At 40.2% G+C, this 20,544-nt stretch overlaps 1 protein-coding gene across 1 annotated transcript in view; it reads left to right on the plus strand.

The window, feature by feature from the left end:
* The window catches only part of LHCGR (luteinizing hormone/choriogonadotropin receptor), a 266,389-nt gene that overhangs the window by 242,763 nt on the left and 3,082 nt on the right, over nt 1–20,544 (plus strand). Inside the window, exons 10-11 of the mRNA XM_056568064.1 lie at nt 10,577–10,657; nt 11,500–12,595. Of these exons, the coding sequence (XP_056424039.1) occupies nt 10,577–10,657; nt 11,500–12,595 (1,177 nt within the window). The remainder of the gene's footprint in view (nt 1–10,576; nt 10,658–11,499; nt 12,596–20,544) is intronic.

A 20,544-nucleotide genomic window follows, 5' to 3' on the forward strand; every position in this document is an offset into this window, starting at 1 on the left:
CATACAAGGGGCCGGCCAGTGAGTATATCTATAATGCATGATACACTGGGTAATTAAAGCCTTAGTTTATATATACCACATTGATAATTGTTCCATGGAAGAACAGATAGGTTGCAGTTTGACGTGAGCTGAATAAATAAGCACTTTTTGGATTTGCAATTGCATTGCTGCGCCATTGTTTTATATTTACTACGGTCAAGTTGGGACACTGGAACCATCCTTATGACTGGCTAAGTAGTGCTGTATTTATAGGGTGTGTGTGTGTGTTTGGGTGCACACCCCATTTAGTTACTGTAAGGCTCTTTTCCTACTATGTCTTCCAGAGCCATCAAAGATATACAAAGAGGAAAATCTCCAAAGTATAACTCCTAGCTCTATAGGATTCCACTTAATATCATCTGTCATACATAGGCTCACAAGTTGAAACATGAGTACTGTGTTGTATATTGCTTAATAGTATAGTACAGCAGGCTGTGTAATTCCATATAGCACATTTGGGGTCTATGGATATGTTCACTGTATAAATCAGAAGATTTTCCTGCAAAATATGGCAAAAGGAACTGCAAACAGGGTACAAAAAGTGCCCACAGCAGCTCTGTGTAAAGGGGGGGGGGGGGGGGGAGCACTGGAGGACTTCTTTAAGAATGTAAAGAAAAATACTAGAGTATAAGCCAAGTTTTTCAGCACGATTTTTGAACTCTCCACCTGTCAATTGTTTCTCAGTGGTCTTCAACCTGCGGACCTCCAGATGTTGCAAAACTACAACTCCCAGACCCCCCCCCCCTTTAGTTTTCTACTCACCTCCCCTCGGTGGGAAGGTAGGGTGAGCTGGTCCGGGCCATCTGTGCTGCAGGGACCATCCGATGGGGAGGGTTAGTCGTTCCGGGCTGACCCATTTTCACCGGGCCTGCCCCAGACTAGTGACGTTGCCTTGACGACGACGCACCGGGACGTTCATTCGCAGCCTGCGCATGAACATCCCCGTGCGTCGTCATCAAGGCAATATCACTAGTCCAGGGCAGGCCCGGAGTGAGGAGAAAATGGGTCAGCCTGATATGACTAACCCTCCCCACCGGACAGTCCCTGCAGCACAGATGGCCCGGACCAGCTCACCCTTCCTTCCCACCGAGGGAAGGTGAGTAGAAAACTAAAGGGGGCGGGGGTCTGGATGATGACGAAGGCCGCAGTGGTCTTCAACCTGCAGACCTCCAGAGGTTTCAAAACTACAACTCCCAGCATGCCCGGGCAGCCGATGGCTGAAGACCACTGATGAAGGGATTGACAGGCGGTGATGATGAAGGGGGGGGGGGGGATGATGACGGGGGTCTGGCTGATGGCAAGGGTCTGGATGATGACGGGGGTCTGGATGATGACATGGGGCTTATAGTCGAGTCAATAACTTTCCCTGGGTTTTTGGGGTGAAATTAGGGGCCTCGGCTTATATTTGGGTCGGCTTATACTCGAGTATATACGGTATTGATGATGAATTGAATAAAAGAAAATAAATCAGTATTACTCTATTAACACTTTGTTCACTTTGTCCTAAAATTAATTTAACAATTATAAAGTGATTCAAAGCTAAAACCTCTATTACTCATTCATTTACTATGTTAATGGTCAATCCGGAGCCATGAGAAGGTCGGATCCCACTGATGCCAGGTCATTATAGCAGGTGCGCACAAATTCCTTTCATAGTTACATACAAATATTGTTAGCATTCCACCCCGGCATAATTCAGAACATCGCATTCAGTCTTCATTTTCCAAAATAGCGCAAGAGATACAGGTCATATGGGTCAAAAGAAAGAGACGATTGTTCTCTAGTCAATAAAAACAACTTTAGAATGCAATTACAAAAATAAAACCATACATGAAGCCAGAACTTTAACACAATTTAAATGAGTAGTCTACTGAAAAGTATCTTGAGTCCGTTGTGCCAGTGCTGAAAAAAAACAAAAACTTTAACTCTCCTTCCTCCGTTCCCTGTAGCGCCACTACATCTGTTCGGTACTCCGGTTCGGTCTTCTTCCGTGTGCACGGATCATCCCACTGCGCTCAGCCTATCACCAGCCGCAGTAACGTCCTGCCCTGGCCTGTGATAGGCTGAGCGCAGTGAGACGATCCGTGCACACAGAAGAAGACCGGAGGACTGAACAGCTGTAACGGCACTATGGGGGAAAGAAGGTGAGTTAAAGTTTGTTTTCTTTTTTTTTTTTTTGCAGCCTGTGCCCAACAGACTGAACACACTTTTCAGTAGACTACCCAATATACTGTAGATCTTTATACAAAGTATAATCTAATGCACTCTGTATTATCCTGAAAACCTTATATATTAGATGTTTTATTATGGAGTTAATGGTCAAGTACCACCCCTTGTGTCCACATCACTGTACACGACATTGTAAACTTACTCCCCTATTCATCTGTGTGGGTGACACATTGCATCAGTCATTCATAAAACAATATAATAAAATGTCTATTACAGCACCTGCACCTCCAGTACCCTTCCTCCTGCGGGCACAGCTTATTTTACCAATTAGAAAGACAATGGGAGGAATAAATAAAAGTGTGCGCATCAGAAATTTAGAATTTTACTCTATGGTTGATATCATGATGACAGGAGTAATGATGTTACAGGTCTGCTGGACTTTGAACTTAAAGGGGTTCTCCCTTGCTTATACTGATTTTTGTTATTATGTTTGTGTGTTATGTGTGTATAAGTATGTGCTTTTTTTATGTGTGCTGTGATTATGTATATATGTATTTTCTTACCTTTTGTGAAGATCCGGAAACTGGCCCATTTTTCTTCCAGTGGCTTGCTGTGCACCTCGGCCTCCGCCATGTTGTGTTCGGTAAGTGGGATCTTCTGACGTCCGAGGCGAATCTTTTCTTCCTGTTTCTTCCGTGGCTCAGCGACGAATCTGCGGCCTCTTCCGGCGCATGCGCAGGTATTTTTTTTGTCTAATTGACAAACTGTCTGCGCTTGCGCGAAGCTACGCTATTAGCGTAGACCTAACGTACCCTACGCTGTTAGCGTAGCACTTGTGTACTCGCGCATGCGCAGCCAGTTTGTCAATTAGCCGAAATAAATTTTATTGGTAAAAACAAAAAAAAACTACCTGCGCATGCACCGGAAGAGGCCGCAGATTCGTCGCTGAGAAAAATTTGCCTCGGACGTCAGAAGATAGGAAGGACAGAAGCAAGAACACATCCCCCGACATCCCACTTACCGAACACAACATGGCGGAGGCCGAGGTGCACAGCAACCCACTGGAAGAAAAAGGGGCCAGCTTCCGGATCTTCACAAAAGGTAAGAAAATACATATATACATAATCACAACACACATAAAAAAAACACATACTTATACACACATAACACACAAACATAATAACAAAAAACAGTATAAACAAGGGAGAACCCCTTTAACTAAAATGTCATATGGCAGGGTGGTATAGCTTACCCAATATTCCCTGCAACCCATCTAATATCTTTTGTCAAAGTAGTGGTTTCCCATACTGCAAAGTGCAGGAATGAGATCTCTGGACAATAGGACTCCATGAAACAACTTTATTAAAACTTCCTGTGTAATTTCAACAAGATAACGTTGCTTTGAGGGGATACAGCTTTTGAGCCATATAAATGGATATTTGATCACTGCCCATTTAAATGTTGTTTTTAGCAGCTTTGCTGAATTCAATCATTTCTGAGGTGATTTTATCATGTGATGTGTAATGACTAATGCAGATGTGAATGTTCATAGTTGAATATTTTCTTAGTCCAAAGTTAATGAAACTGATTAGGATCTTCCCAGTTTGGCTTTCTGTGGACCAATGTGTATATTTTTCTTTACCCACTCAACTCTGGTTCTACGACACAGAAAGACCTGGCAGCCAAACAGCACTAACTCGGAAGCCAATAAGGAGATTAATGTACTGCAGAGAGATCCTTTTTCAGCCTTCTCTCTAGCTTAAACAATAAAATCCTTCTTGGAGACAAGGAATAATTATCTCTCTAATGCCACCTATAACAAGCTGCCCTCGTGTCAAAATCCAACCCTTGTAAGAGCCTTAAAGCATTAATAGGGATATAAGTCATAACAGAGTCAACTCAAAAAGGGAGAGACACACATCGCTAGACAGGGTTTAGGGGCTCTTGACTAGTGATGAGCGGCAGGGGGCCATATTCGAATTCGCGATATTTCGCGAATATATTGATGATTATTCATCCTATGTTCACAAAATTCGCATATTCGTTATGTTCGTTCACTTTTTTTTCCAAGCAAAAAATCACATGGAAATTCACATAAAAATTTGTATGTGAAAAAATTAAAAATAAAATATTCGTCATTACAGATATATCTATCACTATATTCTAAATATTTGCGAAATCGCGAAGTGCCAATATTCGCGATAACAATTTGCATTACGAATATTAGTGTTCAACACTACTCTTGACTACTTTTTGCCACTGGGCATTGCCTGTAAAGACTCCAATACACATTAGTTAGCAGTCAGCCAAACCCTACATTTTCAATCAAACTGACCAACTACATTCAAAATACACAAATGTTTAACCAAGCCGATCGGGTGAAACAGCTGTTAGCCATATGAGCTAGGCGACAGCTATTAAAAGGTGAACGGGAACTATATACTGCCTGATCCAAATGAGAACCGGTATCCTCCAGAATTGCATCATAAATATCTGTTTTAACCAACCAATACAATGCCCTGTACTGATGAGGAGTAAAAATCCCAAGACAGATGCCTACAGTAGGGTGACTCCTCTTTTTTAGGAGACTCTGGTTTGGCTCATATTCCTAGTAATTTTTAGAGCTGTCAGGCAATTGGCAAGAAGAGATGAGCGTTTGCTTTCTCATTAATACTATGGAGGAATATGCCGTTTTCTACTATACTGTTGTATAGCTGTGTGTTTAGTAATTATTTTACCTCAAGTTTCTTCGTTCGTTTTAGCGGAAAATCTGACTTGATTTATATTATTCTGCAAAACTAAAATAAGAAGCAGTAAAGCACAAAGCTAACAATCCCTTGACATCTTTTTGACACACTGTGGGAAATTAAATCTTACTGTCACCCAAACCCTTGCGCTCCTTGGCAACGAACATAGACTGTAATAAAGGGAATTCTCCTCCACACTGTGAATGACTTGTGTTCAGAGCCTCATGCACAATACACATTTTACAGTACCTCAATGCTGGTGGTGCAAAAAAATACAAGGGCCAATATCCAAGTTAATACCCAACCCAAACTAGGCTATAGGTTACATTCACACCGTAGTGAAATAGAATTGATGAATTTTTTAACAACAATGGCCCTCATTTACTATTCTAAACCCGACTTCTTTTGTCGGGTTTTTTTGGCGCATCTTTGTCTGCGCCATGTCGCAGACATCGTGCGCCAGTCTGCAACACGATGCAACATTTTTTCCCGACGGACCCGATGTGGATTCTCCTAAACCCGAAAAAGGGGCGTAACCCGACATTTCTGAGCTTTCCCACGTATTTATAAAGGTTTCCAACCCGAATTTGTTGAATTGTTGTGGATTTTTTCCCGACAACTCAGAGGAGTTGGAAACCAAAACCTACAAAACCCAGTGCGACAAACAGGATGCAACATAATAATAAATACCAGGGGTAAAATGCAGTCGGGTAAGAAAGCAAGATAGACCTACAACCCGATTTTCTAAGTAAATGAGGGCCAATGTATGACAATTCAAATAGGAAGAAAACTTCTGTATCTTATAGTTGCCAAACTAGAATCTCCTTAACAAAATTCGTACATTTTTAATCTCTTAGAGAACCTCACTTGCACAGTTTACTGCAATACTAATGCATTGCAATATACTGTAATCCTTTTGATCTCCTATTACATTTTGAACAGCACCCTGCATTGTGTTGAAGGGGAGTGATCAGAGACCTGACAGGAGCGGCACCCGGCATCTAACCACCTAGATGCTGTGGTCACTATTGACAGCAGCCAGCAGCCACCAAGTATGGCGCTAGGCGTGGGCTCAGTTACTGGGTTTGCTTCCTACACCCTGACCTGATGACCGATGGTTTGACAGACATGTGCATCTAATGTCAGGTAGGAGATAATTTGCATAGGGATGCCTTAAGTGACCATTGGGGGGGGGGGGGGGGGGGGAATGAGCAGTATACTTTTTCTTTACATTTTTCAATATTGTTTTGGAAATTATATTCTTACCAACAACACAGATGTTTAAAAAAAAGCCCTCGCTTGTAAAATAATATCAGTATGTAACCACTATGCTTTATTTCAATATATCAATACAGATTCTCGGGAACAGCTTTCACTGTTTTAATGATGTATAATTGCAATCTATAATTACATAAATAAAGGATTAATCCTGGCAGACTATTAAGTCTTATAATGTGTCCATAGTTAAGCGGCCCAAATGCATAAAAAAACTAAACCTGATTACCAAATTGATAATTACACTGATATAGCAAATAGCAATTTTACCAGTTGGTTAGAAGCTAATAACTTATTACATTTCTATTGTTTTATTACTTTTTTTTTTTTTTACTTTTTTCAACATGGCAGCAGTAACACTGCAGAGAAATAAAACATTCCCTCTTATTTAGAGATGAATGAATCGGTTTGTCAAGAACCATTTGCATTGCAGATTTTCTTAAAAAAATAAAAAATGTAATCTGATTAATCCAAATAAGAATATTTGGAATTTCTTACAGAGAAATTGCTGAAAGGAGCAAGGACTCCTTTCATGAAAAGAAGTCCCTGCCTAGCCACTTATTGTGGTCAGGAACCTAGAAGTAAGTGCCGATGTTGAAAGTGTTGCTGTGTACACTCAATACATTGGCTGGCATAGGAACGTTTAGCCAATGTAACTGAGTGGTATAGCATAAAGTACATGTGTGGTGTCCCGGCACCGGATAGCATCCGTTGCCTTGTGGTGAGGTCCCCAAAGTCAGAGTCCCTAGGTGTAGGTGGGGTCCCCATCCTTAGCCCCTTGTCACCCCTTTTGTAATTAAGTTAAAATTAAGATTTAAATTTAATGTGTATATATTTGTATAGTAAGTGTACTTGCCTAGTTAGTGTCGCAGGACCTGCGGGTCACGTGATGCGTTCCAAAGACTCTATGGTTTCTGTGTATAGGACCTTTGGAGGAAGTCAGGTGTTCACCCATAAGGCTATGTAACGGTGAGTGACAGCTGACCATGGACCAATCCAAAAGGGCCCCGCCCCTGCCCATATAAGGGCGCAGCGGCCATTGCTCGCTCTCTTGTTCCTGGGCTGTTGACAGGGAACGATCTGCGCTGCTGTCATCAGTGAGTTTAGGCCCGAGCCTTGCGGCGATGGCTGATCTTTACTAAACTGCACTCTGCAAGACCACGGACCATATCTAACCCCTAAATCCGGATGGATCTTCGCAAATTACTTTAAATTCTGAGACTTATATAAAAAGTCAAGGTCCGCAACAACTGTCAGTCACTGAGGTGTACGGAGACTGTATTAATGAGACTGTTACTGTTCATTGGATGTACCACAAGTCTTTAAGTAAAGTTTATCCAAGTTCAAGTACCTTGTGGACCTTCAGTCATTATATGCATACACCTATCGTTACTGGGAAGGGTGGCGATAGGCCAGAGAATTACCTCAGCATACTAGCGCCCTCAGTCTGGTGTCATGAGTGATAGGGTTAACCTTAACCTCTGATATACTGAAGCAACACCCTGACTACACTACCCCTACCCCAGAGGCCTACCACACATGCCTCACCGCTCAGTGAGTGTATAGGAGCAGGGAATCCTGCCTGTAACAGGAGTCCCTGCTCTTATTTGTATTTTCTGTGGCTCCCACGTCAAGTATAGGAACAGAGACTGTTGTCAAATGACAGAAGTTCCGACTCCTGCAGGTACTGCGGGGAGGAATGAACTGTTTGAATGTATTGAGCTGCCAGGAAGTAAGCTGCAATGCTGTATGCATCACCACTTAGACTCAGTACTCTGCTTGGCTGGGCCTTACTCACCTGACCCAGCACATGTTAACTAAGCAGCAAGGCATACAATGTGTGCCTCACTGCTCAGTGTACAGGTGCAGAGACAAATCTGAATCAGTCATCAAATCCTAATCAAATTTGAAGTCAAATTTGCATGAATCCTCCCAAAATTATTTTCAAAGGTTTGCTCATTCTAAAGATATTCCTTGAAATCAATAGGCATCCATTCATTTCTGTAGACTTTGATGGTCCTTAAGAGTCAATAACATTTCTTGGCATGGCATGAGGCTAGGTTCACACATGCAGTTTTTGTGGAGTAGAAGTATGAAGAAATTCTACTATTTTTCTACTCTCTTACATTCACTTCTGCATTTAGCTAATATAAAGAAAATACTTTTTTTTTTTTATCCCAGTGTGTTCGAGTAGTGTATTTGAGGGCTCATGCACATGGATGTAGTACATGTAATAGGGCTCTCTTAGTGTTAGTTTACAAGGGTGGCTTAAAGTGGTTCTCTGGTGCTTACACATTTTATCCCCTATCCAAAGGATAGGGGATAAGATGCCTGATTGCGGGAGTCCCACAGCTGGGGACCCCTGTGATCTTGCACGCGGCACCCTGTTTGTAATCAGTCCCCAGAGCTCCGCCCCTCAATGCAAGCCTACGGGAGGGGGCGTGACAGCTATCACGCCCCCTCCCGTAGGCTTGCATTGAGGGGTGGAGCGTGACGTCACACGCCGCCGGCCCTGTGGTCGCCGGTAATCAGACCCGGAGCAAACATGCTCCGGGGACTGATTACAAACGGGGTGCCGCGTGCAAGATCACGGGGGTCCCCAGCGGCGGGACTCCTGCGATCAGGCATCTTATCCACTATCCCTTGGATAGGGGAAAGGATGTGTAAGCACCGGAGAACCCCTTTAAGGGGAAGGGGGTATGCAGATATTTTAGTGTAAAAATGGTGCTGAATCTGGTATCTCAGCGTTCTTTACATCCTTATTATGTTGTATAGGGTGTTTTTTTTTTCAGTAGCTCCATAGAGACAATACTATTGTTAATATTTTCTTTATTTCTTTCCAGACTTGTTGAAAACATTGTTTTCTACCATATATTTTTGCTATGATCCACTTTCATTTGCTACAACCTTCATGTCAATCACTGAAGTTTGCACAAAGAACAGTACAATATTTTCATAGCTTTCAGCAGTTTTCTAGGTGTTATTCATGGGAATACTATACATAAACCATGTACAGATAAATTGTCTTCAAGTTCAACCATTTTTTATTTATTTTTTTCAAATTTACCCTAATTTAGGGCCCATAGCAAAATGCAGACTAGGCCAAACACTCATCTATTAAATATAATAATACCCTTTTATTACATAAATAATATATGTATAACAAGCTCCATGTTTCTTATGTAAAGGGGTGTTCCGCTGTTTTAAAATTTCCTCAACAAATTTAGCTAGCTGCCAAAAAAGAAAAAAAAAAAAAAAAAGATCTTTACCTAGCACAGGTTCTCTTCAGCTCCCACCAGGGCTCCTCATGGTCCACATGCTTGTCTATTCTCCCTGCTTCTAAGGCGAGAAGTTGGAGCACCGTCTGCCTGCTCAGCCAATAACTGGTCACAACAGTGTTGTATTTCGGCCAGTGGTTGGCTGAGTGGGTAAATACTACTCTCCACTGTATCCTGCTTATGCAGTTGGAAAATATATTGCTATATACACCTATGCACCAGAATAGGCTCTAGTCATATTCAGATATGATAACATACTGTATTAAATCGGCACCATCAGTTGCAAAAAAAAAAACTTAATGTAAATAACAACATTATATGTATATTTGTAATACACATTGGTTAAAAATGTGTATATTTTTGGGTAAAAAAAAAAAAAAATGCATCATACTTGCTACTACCAGGGATCCCTCTACTGTTCAGAACCCTACAACAATGATAAATCCTTCCCTATATCCTGTATTCCTGTTTTATATGGATGCCGTTTGCATCCGACCAGTTAAGGGTCCGAACCCTGTCTGTGATCTGGTAATTTTTCAGGAATTTAGCAGTAAAAAAAAAAAAAAAACTAGTGCTTGCATAATTTTTTTCCCCGCTAAACTTGATGGAACTGGTGACTGAGCCCGACGCCAGTGTGAACAAGGCCTTACTATTAGAGATGAGCGAACCTACAGTAAATTTGATTTGTCACGAACTTCTCGGCTCGGCAGTTGATGACTTATCCTGCGTAAATTAGTTCAGCCTTCAGGTGCTCCGGTGGGCTGGAAAAGGTGGATACAGTCCTAGGAAAGAGTCTCCTAGGACTGTATCCACCTTTTCCAGCCCACCAGAGCACCTGAAAGCTGAACTAATTTATGCAGGATAAGTCATCAACTGCCGAGCCGAGAAGTTTGTGATGAATCAAATTTACTGTAAGTTCGCTCATCTCTACTTACTATCTTTAAATAAATCCAAGTCAAAGTTTAAAAGAAATAAAGATAGATAAATGACAGTAAAACTAATAATGTTCATGTAATAATGTTAATTATTGTGATATTTTTTAATGCTCCTATGCTCTGTTTCCCCCAGGCTTAACTCCCCTCTTGCATACTTCGGCAACTTAACAAACCAATGTGATAATTCGCTAAGTAAGCAACAAAATGACACAAAGTAAGTGCGAATGAGTCAACTTTATTTGATGAAACCAGAAAACTCATTTAATGTTATATGAAGATGTCCCACTAGACAAAATAAAGCTTATTTATTGTTAAAACAACAGTATTCTTTGTATATTAACCCTTTTACAAACACAGCTCTTTTGGGCCTTTAGTTCTCCCATTTTTGTTTTTCCTTCTCGCTTTTAAGAGACATAACCTATTTTTCCATTCACAGAGCCATATGAAGGCTTGTTTTTTCGTGACCAATTTAAATTTTTTATGAAATCTTTCATTTTACCACAATGTACAACAAAGCCAAAAATATTTTATTTGTGGGGGGAAATTGAGAGGAAAAAAAGCTAATCTATTCTGTGGGTCAATATGATTAAATGGGTACTCTGGCCCCTAGACATCTTATCCCCTATCCAAAGGATAGGGGATAAGATATCTGATTGCGGTGGTCCCGCCGCTGGGGACCTCCGCTCTCTCGCATGCAGCACCCACCTCTGGAAGCTGCACGCAGCACTGCAGCCTTGGAGTCTGTCGGGTCATGACTACGGGGCCAGAGTATCGTGACGTCACGAAACTGTCTCCGCAATGCAAGTCTATGGGAGGGGACATGATGGCTGAAATGTTAGTATACAGCAGCTGATATGTACTGGAAGGATTAAAATCTTTTATTAGAAGTAATATACAAGTCTGTTTAACTTTCTGGCAGCAGTTGATTTAAAAAGAAAAAAAAATTGTTTTCCCTTTTACTTCTAGAATGTCAGAAATTCTAAAATAAAGCATTTAATAGTGTGTTATATACATTATGAGTATGACTTTAGTTATTTTATTTTTTTATTTCTTCAGTTTGGAAATGACAGTGGACTATGAATATTTATGTCCGCCAAGGACCCTCAGATGCACACCAGAGCCTGATGCCTTTAACCCTTGTGAAGATATCATGGGCTATGACTTTCTTCGAGTCCTAATCTGGTTTATTAGTATACTTGCTATTGCAGGAAATGCTGTGGTTCTTGTTGTTCTGTTGACCAGTCGGTACAAACTCACAGTCCCACGCTTCCTGATGTGTAACCTGTCTTTTGCAGATTTTTCCATGGGTATCTATCTACTGCTAATAGCGTCGGTCGACACCAAGACTAAAAGTCAATACTATAACCATGCTATAGATTGGCAAACAGGGAGTGGCTGCAGTGCAGCTGGTTTCTTCACGGTATTTGCCAGTGAGCTTTCTGTGTATACGTTGACTGTAATAACTCTTGAGAGATGGCATACGATAACCTATGCAATGCAACTTGATCGTAAACTCCGGTTAAGACATGCCATCTTGATCATGCTAGGAGGCTGGATATTTTCGCTGCTAATGGCTCTTCTCCCACTTGTTGGTGTAAGCAACTACATTAAAGTCAGCATATGCCTGCCGATGGACATAGAAACACCTCTTTCGCAGGCATACATAATCATCATCTTGGTGCTCAACGTCATAGCCTTCATTATCATATGTGCCTGTTACATTAAAATCTACATTGCTGTCCAAAACCCAGAGCTCGCACCAACCAACAAAGATACCAAAATAGCCAAGAAAATGGCAGTTCTCATCTTCACTGACTTCACCTGCATGGCACCAATATCCTTCTTTGCCATTTCTGCTGCTTTCAAAGTTCCACTCATTACTGTGACCAATTCCAAAATATTGCTGGTCTTGTTCTATCCTGTGAATTCCTGTGCCAATCCGTTCCTATATGCAATCTTTACCAAAGCTTTCCGAAGGGATTTCTTTCTGCTTATGAGCAAGTTTGGTTGTTGCAAGACTCAAGCAGAACTTTACAGAGTCAGCAACTTTACTGGCTATACTTCCAACTGTAAGACTGACAGCTTAGATACTGGACTAAAGACCTCCAGAGGTGAATTGCATCTTGCCACCTTTGAATGCCAGTACTTGAAGGTAAACGACAAACCAGGATGTTTGGACTCTTAGGTCTCAAACTCAATCTGTGATACTTATTTAAACTGCACTAACCATTCCTCAATGTGGAATGCTATGTAATTATGTACATCTATTTATGTATATATGAGGTTCAACTAGACCAGTGATTCTCAACCAGGGTGTTGTGGCATTCCAGCAGTCAAGACAAAAGCTGTACATTTTTTTTTTTTTTTACATTTATCTCTCACATGCCACATGCTAGGCACTTCTGCTAGAAGTATTAATCACCATATACAATGTAGGAGAGAAGCACCAGATCATCATGCTTTAATCCATCTGAGTAAGATGGCAGGGCTGTGTTTAATACTGTATAAAACCTGACTTGCTGTTCTGACAGGAGGGAGCAGAGATTACTGCTGGGGAAAAGAACATAAGATGCCTGAAAATAGATACTGCTCTGGCTGGAATGTGATTATTGCTAAGGGGATGTAAGCCCTGAATGTGATTACTGCTGGAGAGGGATGAAACGTGAACTGTGGCTGTGATTACTCTATGAGAGGATGAGAGGGAAGTTCTAAATGTCATTGCTGCTTGGGAGGGGAAGAGATGAGAACCCCAAATGTGATTACTTTTGGGGGATGTGTGCTCTTAATGCAAATACTGTAGAGGGAGATAAGATGCGAGTCCTGTGAATGCACTGCTGAGGTTAGCATTTGAGACCTGAATGTAATTCTTGCAGGTGGGATGAGATGTTAGTTCTGTCCTGTATGTGATTACTACAGTGGGATTGAGATGAGAGTCCTGAATGTGTATATGAGATGAGATGTGAGCTCTGTATGTATTTTTATTAGGGGGGGGGGGGGGGGGAAGAGATGGAGGGGGTACCTGAGAATTTTTTCCAAGGCTAAAAAAGTTGGGAACTGCTGGACTAAATTGTTATGCTATTCTTGTCATTCTTGTAATCATGTATATTTTGTATCAACTGTTCTAAAGGAACAAGCAATAAAGTGCCACTAGAAATTGTGCTATGATAACGTGTTAATAAAATGATAACATTTTGAGAAAACTGGTGACGCCGGAATTTTTTTCTTAACAAAGGCATTAATAGTGTTCCTAAAAGTTCTGAAAGTAAATATCTATACATATTTGGGCTCCGATGCCCTAATCCAATGCTGCTTTCATTATGTTGCCCCATCCCTCCAGCTTTATAGAAATTTTACTATTTGATTAAATAGTCAGGTTAGCTTAACCCCTTAAGGACTCAGCGTTTTTCTGTTTTTGCATTTTCATTTTTTCCTCACCTTCTAAAAATCATAACGCTTTCAATTTTGCACATGAAATTCCAAATTATGGCTTATTTTTTGCGCCACCAATTCTACTTTGCAGTGACAGTCATTTTACCAAAAAAGCCACGGCGGAACAGAAAAAAAATTAATTGTGCGACAAAATTGAAGAAAAAATTTCATTTTGTAACTTTTGGGGGCTTCCGTTTCTACACAGTGCCTGTTTTTGGTAAAAATGACACCTTATCTTTATTCTGTAGGTCCATACGATTAATATGATACCCTACTTATATAGATTTGATTTTGTCGCACATCTGAAAAAAATCATAACTACATGCATGAAAATGTATACGTTTAAAATTGTCATCTTCTGACCCCAATAACTTTTTTATTTTTCTGTGTACAGGGCTCATTTTTTGCACCGTGTTCTGAAGTTTTTATCTCTACAATTTTTGTATTGATCTGACTTTTTGATCGCTTTTTATTCATTTTTTTATTATATAAAAAGTGACCAAAAATATGCTATTTTGGACTTTGGAATTTTTTTGCGCGTACGCCATTGACCGTGCGCTTTAATTAATTATATATTTTTATAGATCGGACATTTACGCATGCGGCGATACTACGTTTATTTTTATTTACACCGTTTTTTTTTATGGGAAAAGGGGGGTGATTCAAACTTTTAATAGGGAAGGGGTTAAATGACCTTTGTTAACTTTTTTTTTTGCAGTGTTATAGCTCCCATAGGGAGCTATAGCACTACACACACTGATCTCCTATGCTGATCCCTGCAGAGCCATAGCTCTGCAGGGATCAGCGAGATAGGGGCTCGATTGCTCAAGCTTGGAGCAATCAAACCCCGATCGGACGCCGCGGACACAGGTAAGGAGACCTCCGCCTACGTCCCAGCTTTTATCGCGATGTCCCGGATTTTATCGCGATGTCCCGATCCGCCTGACTGAGCTGCCGGGAAGCGTTTAGTTTCACTTTCAGACGCGGCGGTCAACTTTGATCGCCGCGTCTGAAGGGATAACTGCGTGCAGCACAACGATCGGTGCCGCGCGCTGTTAGCCCAGGGTCCCGGCTATGATTAGCAGCCGGGACCGACCCGGTGTGATGCGGGGTCACGGCGAGACCCCGTTTTAAACACCGGGAGCTGGGTTCAGGACGTACCGGTACGTCCTGAGTCCTTAAGGAGTTAAAAAAGAAGTGGATGCTAGGCTCATAAGGGTCCATCTTAATTAACACTCCTCCAGCTTTAGAATTATAACTGTTAATAGTCACCTATGAGACTTAAATAGATAAAAAAAAATATTTTTAACAATACATAAAACCACACCCACCTTTCCTATTAGAAAAACAATGTAAAAAAACTAAGAAAAAAACACTATATTTGTGTAAATGTCCAAACTTAAAATATAATGTTTATTATTCCTCACGATGAACAACATAAACGTAAAAAATAGCATACACCAGAATTGATGATTTTTGATTACATGAAATGTAAGAAAAAAAATATAAAGCGTAATCAAAAAGTTCCATCAAAACAAAAGTGGTAAAGATAAAAACTACAGGTCACGGCACAAAAAATGATCCCTCATACAGCCATCTATACAGAAAGAAAGTTAAGGTATTTTCCTCAATTTCCCCCTAAAAAGATATGTAATTACAAAGTACAATTATTTCTGCAAAAAAAGCAAGCCTTCATATGGCTCAGTAGGTGGAAAAGCAAAACCATAACGGCCCTTAAAAGGAAGAGAGAAGGGAAAATGAAAAAAAAAATAAACCTGGCTGTGTTCTCAATGCCCAGGCTGTGACATTAGGGGGTTAATTACATTAATTAAATAAAAAAAATAGACACACTGGCTCCAGCAGCAAACGGTTTCACCCGTGGAGAGGTAAAAGAAATGCCCAACTCAGTGCTTATGTACAATAAATACAGGGGTAACAATATTTATTTACAGGGGATACAGTCATGTTAGATCAGCAGAAAAGTACAAACCCTGACAGAAACCACTCATCGAGTGATTTGAGTCTGTGGATGTACTTCCGTGTGCATCCGGAGCTCTACTGATGCCTATAATAAAAGCAGCCTAAATATGCAGCCTCAGCCTATCACACACTGGAGCTTTCCACTGTGGAGAGCATAAGCCAGGCCTCCTAGAAAGGACAGAAACCCCTGTTCTCAGTCTCAAAAGAGTAGGGGGCTACTCTCAGAGAGGGACAGAGACGAGGATGACGTTTTTCCCCTACTTCCTGCAGGGACGTGACCACCAAAAAGGAGCAAAGGGCTCTATATAGGTAATTAAGGATATTAAGCAGTTAGGTTGATGAGAGGGACAGGTTGGGCTATAGATTTAGATTCCCGGAGTACCCCTTTAAGGGCATGTAAATAGGGTGGCAGAGATCCTGTTTTCAGATCAGTGTTTTAAAGTCTGGCAGCTTTAGCGGTGGAGCCTTATAGCTTTAGCAGTGATTAGCAAAATGTCCAGTGGTGTTGGGTAAGGGAGGAAAGTGGAAAAATAAAAGTATAGTGGCCATATCTCTGCCCATCTAGTGCAGTAAAGGGGTTTTCTCTGGAAAAGTTGGTGAGGGCCTATACACAGGTAGGCCATCAGTGGCCTAGTGGTGTAGTGGGGGTGCCTCCACATGAAACACTCCCCAATCAGCTTTTGGGATGGGCCACACTGCTGGAAGTAAACAGTTTACACACATACCTCATTATCAGTCACCTGTCAATCACAGAGATGATGCATAGAGTAGGTAATAGGGCCAGAATAATTGAATGTGGGCACCCCAACTTTGCTGTCTGATATATGTTCACTATGTTGGCATCAGGGTATACAAAATTGGAAAACAGAATATTTTATCAGCCATAAACTGAATGCTAACTCCATATATGTTATAGAGGTCAGTCACTCTCCTCTGTCCTCCTAATCTTCAATATCATGGAATTTCTCCCTACAGGAAACTCCACCATTACTTGATACAGGAGGAAGGAAAAACAGTGGGGAATTTATAAAGACCAGCATCTCCCCTGCCGATCTTATGGGAAACCTTCCTGTCCTGACTTCATAAATTTCTCCCATAGTATACATTAGTATACATTACAAATAATCTTAAGTCATAAAATGTAGATTCAACTATAAAGGTCATAACAAAAACACTGTATTTAGTTTTACAATTAGATACATAAAAAAATCCCTAATTCTTGTTCTGAATCTATAGGATCGCATCTTTTATATAGCATTTTTCAATCATATCTTTCATACTGGGAGCTCTACAGAAAATAGATTTCTGAGCATGATTTACCAATTTCAGGATAATTTTTTTTACAATGTATTTTTTTTTTTTAAATACTACATTTTATTGTATGTGCTTTTTTGAATATCAGGTAATAAAAAGCAAAGAGGTAACTTCCTGGTGTTTTTGCATGCCATTCCTTTCCTTGGGTCCCACAGTTTTGATCTCAGAAAAGTATGGTTCAATAAGACTTATGTTGTCATTTTTATCCTAAAACCTTAACTTTTTTTTATTGTTTAATAAAATCATTTAAATAAGTACAGTTTTATTGTATTCTTCTATACTGACCTTTGGGTGTTTTGATTATCTATAGTCTAACCTTTGACAACTGAATTGAATAAAACTTCCCACAGCTGTAGGTTTCTAATCATTTTTAGTTTTATAAGACAAAAACAGACAAGTCAAAACAGTCACACAAGGATCATCCATTAATGGTAGCGTCACATACAGACTTTCCAGACAGGTAGCGTGAGATAGTACGCATATTCACTGTCATATAACATGACTATGTAGGTAATAACAATACAGTACGGGCTAATAGTTAGAGCCAGTAGGGCGTGTTGGAGACAAAAGCCCCTAGTATGGTATGTGATAGGCAGAATAGGGAAGAAGGTAGAAACAGAGGTATGCCCATTTGTGATCAAAATGTAACACAATAAGAAAGAAATTACGCACAACAAAAGTATGTGATCACGACTATTGGTATTCATAGTCATGGTGCGCATCAAGATAACCAATATCATCATATAAGTAATTAGGGTGGGAGAAGGAGGAGGAGGAGTTTTTACTTTAACTTTGTAGCCCGAGACGTCAATGAACAGGATATGCCTTAAGCCCATGCACCTCTATGGGACTTTAGGCAAATGCATATCCTGATCGCTGTAGTTTCAGGCAAATTTTGGGCTATGAAGTTGCCGCTAGAGCATGATTTCAGTTACACTTTCACCACTTGATAGAACGAAAGAGTTTTAGAACCTCTAAAAAGGTATTGGACACAGTTCAATAGTTGCCCAAATTTACTTCATAAAGTGTGTACATGAACCAAAAATTCATTTGTATAAATTTTTTTTATTTTTTTAAAATAAATTCCTGTTGTGCAGGATCAAATTGTTGGTCTTTAGGTAGTAATTTCTCAAATTTGATCTTATTTGTGCAAAAAAAATAATAATTAAAAAGTACAATATATTTTCAACAATCTGTAAATTACCCATCCAGACTTTTCGACTAGGTTAACTGTTTGCCCTTTTGGGTTTTACCACTGCGTGTGTACAACATGCTTACCTCACTGTCTACAGAAGGGGTATTGCCCATGCAGGAGGTACTAACACATTTGGCTTGGTGTTACCTCCTAGTGGCAGTAGTTTTACACACACATCTTCTGTGTGTCCTCCAATAAAGTGACAAAAAAATCTTATTCTTTTTTCTTATTTCATTTATATACCATATTATCCACATATTCAATGTTTATCTTTTGTGGGTTTTATTCCTAACATTACCCTCTACTTTTTACTACCTTTTGGCACTGATTCAATAATTCCACCTTAACCTCTAAATGTTTAAACGGTTCAAACTTCAATTTAAATTATTTTATTATTTCATTCAACATCTTCTTTCTTACATTTGTAATAAAATTCACATTTGTAATAAAATGCATTGCATTTAATGAGCAGGAGTTAAAAAAAAAATCTTCCCATGCTACAATTTTTTCATCAGTATTTTCAAAAAGGGAAGATCTGTGCGTGAACTTGTAATGAAAGCACTTTATTCTTTTCACCTTGCTTATGGTCTAACAGACTTATGAAAACGGCTTCAAGTGTGAATTTGAGTGTTAATACAGAAGTGTTGTAGCCACAAAGGTGGTGTTAAATTTAGTAATAATTGTCTGGGCGGCACCAAGGATACCAAGATTAACTGTAGTATCAACAAGAAAAAAATTGTAAATTTCCATGTGGTGCCCACAAGGAGGATGGGTGGAGCTAAGAAAAGTAGTCCTTAGCGGCTGTCTAACCCTGGCATACTGGATATCAGTTTCTGGGCCAAATTTTTACTGTTGGACCCCCATCCTGTCCTTGGAGTTTATCATAATTTCAATATTTTTTATTTTTTATTTTTTAATGAACCAGTCCTTAGAGTTTATCATAATTTCAATATTTTTTTTCCCCCAACAAGCTTTTTGAGAATTTAAACACAGGTTTTCAATTGGATTTAACTCTTGGGAGTTTATTGCCAATGGACCCAATGTTTCAGGCCACTTAGTTACATCCTTTTGACCTGGTCTCAATCATACTGGAAAACGCATTGTTCATCACCAAATTGCTCCTGGATTGTTGGGACAAGTTGCTCTTGGAAGATGTTTAGATACCAGTCTTTACTCACGGCAGTGTTCTTAGGCAAAATTGTGAGTGAGCCCACTCCCTTTGAAACATGAATGGTCTCAAGATGCTTTACTGTTGATATGACAAATGACTCCTAATAGCGCGCAACCTTTTCTTCTCTGGAGAATCATCCTTCCAGATGTCCCAAACAGTCCGGGGGTCAATTATAGAAAATACCTTTACACCAGTCCTCTTCAGTCCAAACCCTTTACTTTCTGCAGAATGTCAGTCTGACCTTCATGTTTTTATTGGTAAGAAGTGTCTTGCTTTTTGCCCTTATTGACACCAAGCCAGCCTTCAAAACCCTACGCCACACTGTGTGTGCAGATGTGCTGACACCTGCCTGCTGACATTCTTAAACAAGCTCTGCGCTGGTGTTGAACCAATTCCAAAGCAGAATCTTTATGAAAACTGTGCTGGCACTTGCTGGTATATAAACACTTTCTAATGATCCAGGAGAAATTTGGGGATGTGCAATACTTTTTCCAGCATGACAGAGCACCATGTCATGACATGGCAAAAGTGATAACCAAGTGGCTTGGCGAACAAAACACTGACATTTTGGGTCCATGAGCAGAAAACTCCCCAGATCTAAATCCTATTAAGAAACTGTGGTCAATCCTCAAAAAGAGGTCAAACCAAACAAAAACTCCAAGCAGGAATTAGTCAAGAATGTGTTGTCAGTGGGTAGTATTTGAGCAGAAGCTGAGCATGCCAAGGCGGAAGTCTTCAAAAAACACTAAATATTAAGACTTTGTATAAACTTGATGCCTTTGTTAATTAAAAAAAAAAATCATGAAATGCTTATAATTGTACTTCTGTAACCATGGAAACATTCGAATAAGATTTAAAAACACAGAAGCAGCAAAGTTTGTGAAAATCAAAATGGTCAGTCACACCCCTTTTGACCACAACTGTAGGTGTAAAACTCCTCGCCTCCCGTGGCCTAGGACGACACCGTCTGACTAGAGGCTAACATCTCTTGGGAAGTACAGACTAAACTGGT

The sequence above is a fragment of the Hyla sarda genome, chromosome 3 (assembly GCF_029499605.1).
Source record: "Hyla sarda isolate aHylSar1 chromosome 3, aHylSar1.hap1, whole genome shotgun sequence".
Classification (NCBI taxonomy): domain Eukaryota; kingdom Metazoa; phylum Chordata; class Amphibia; order Anura; family Hylidae; genus Hyla; species Hyla sarda.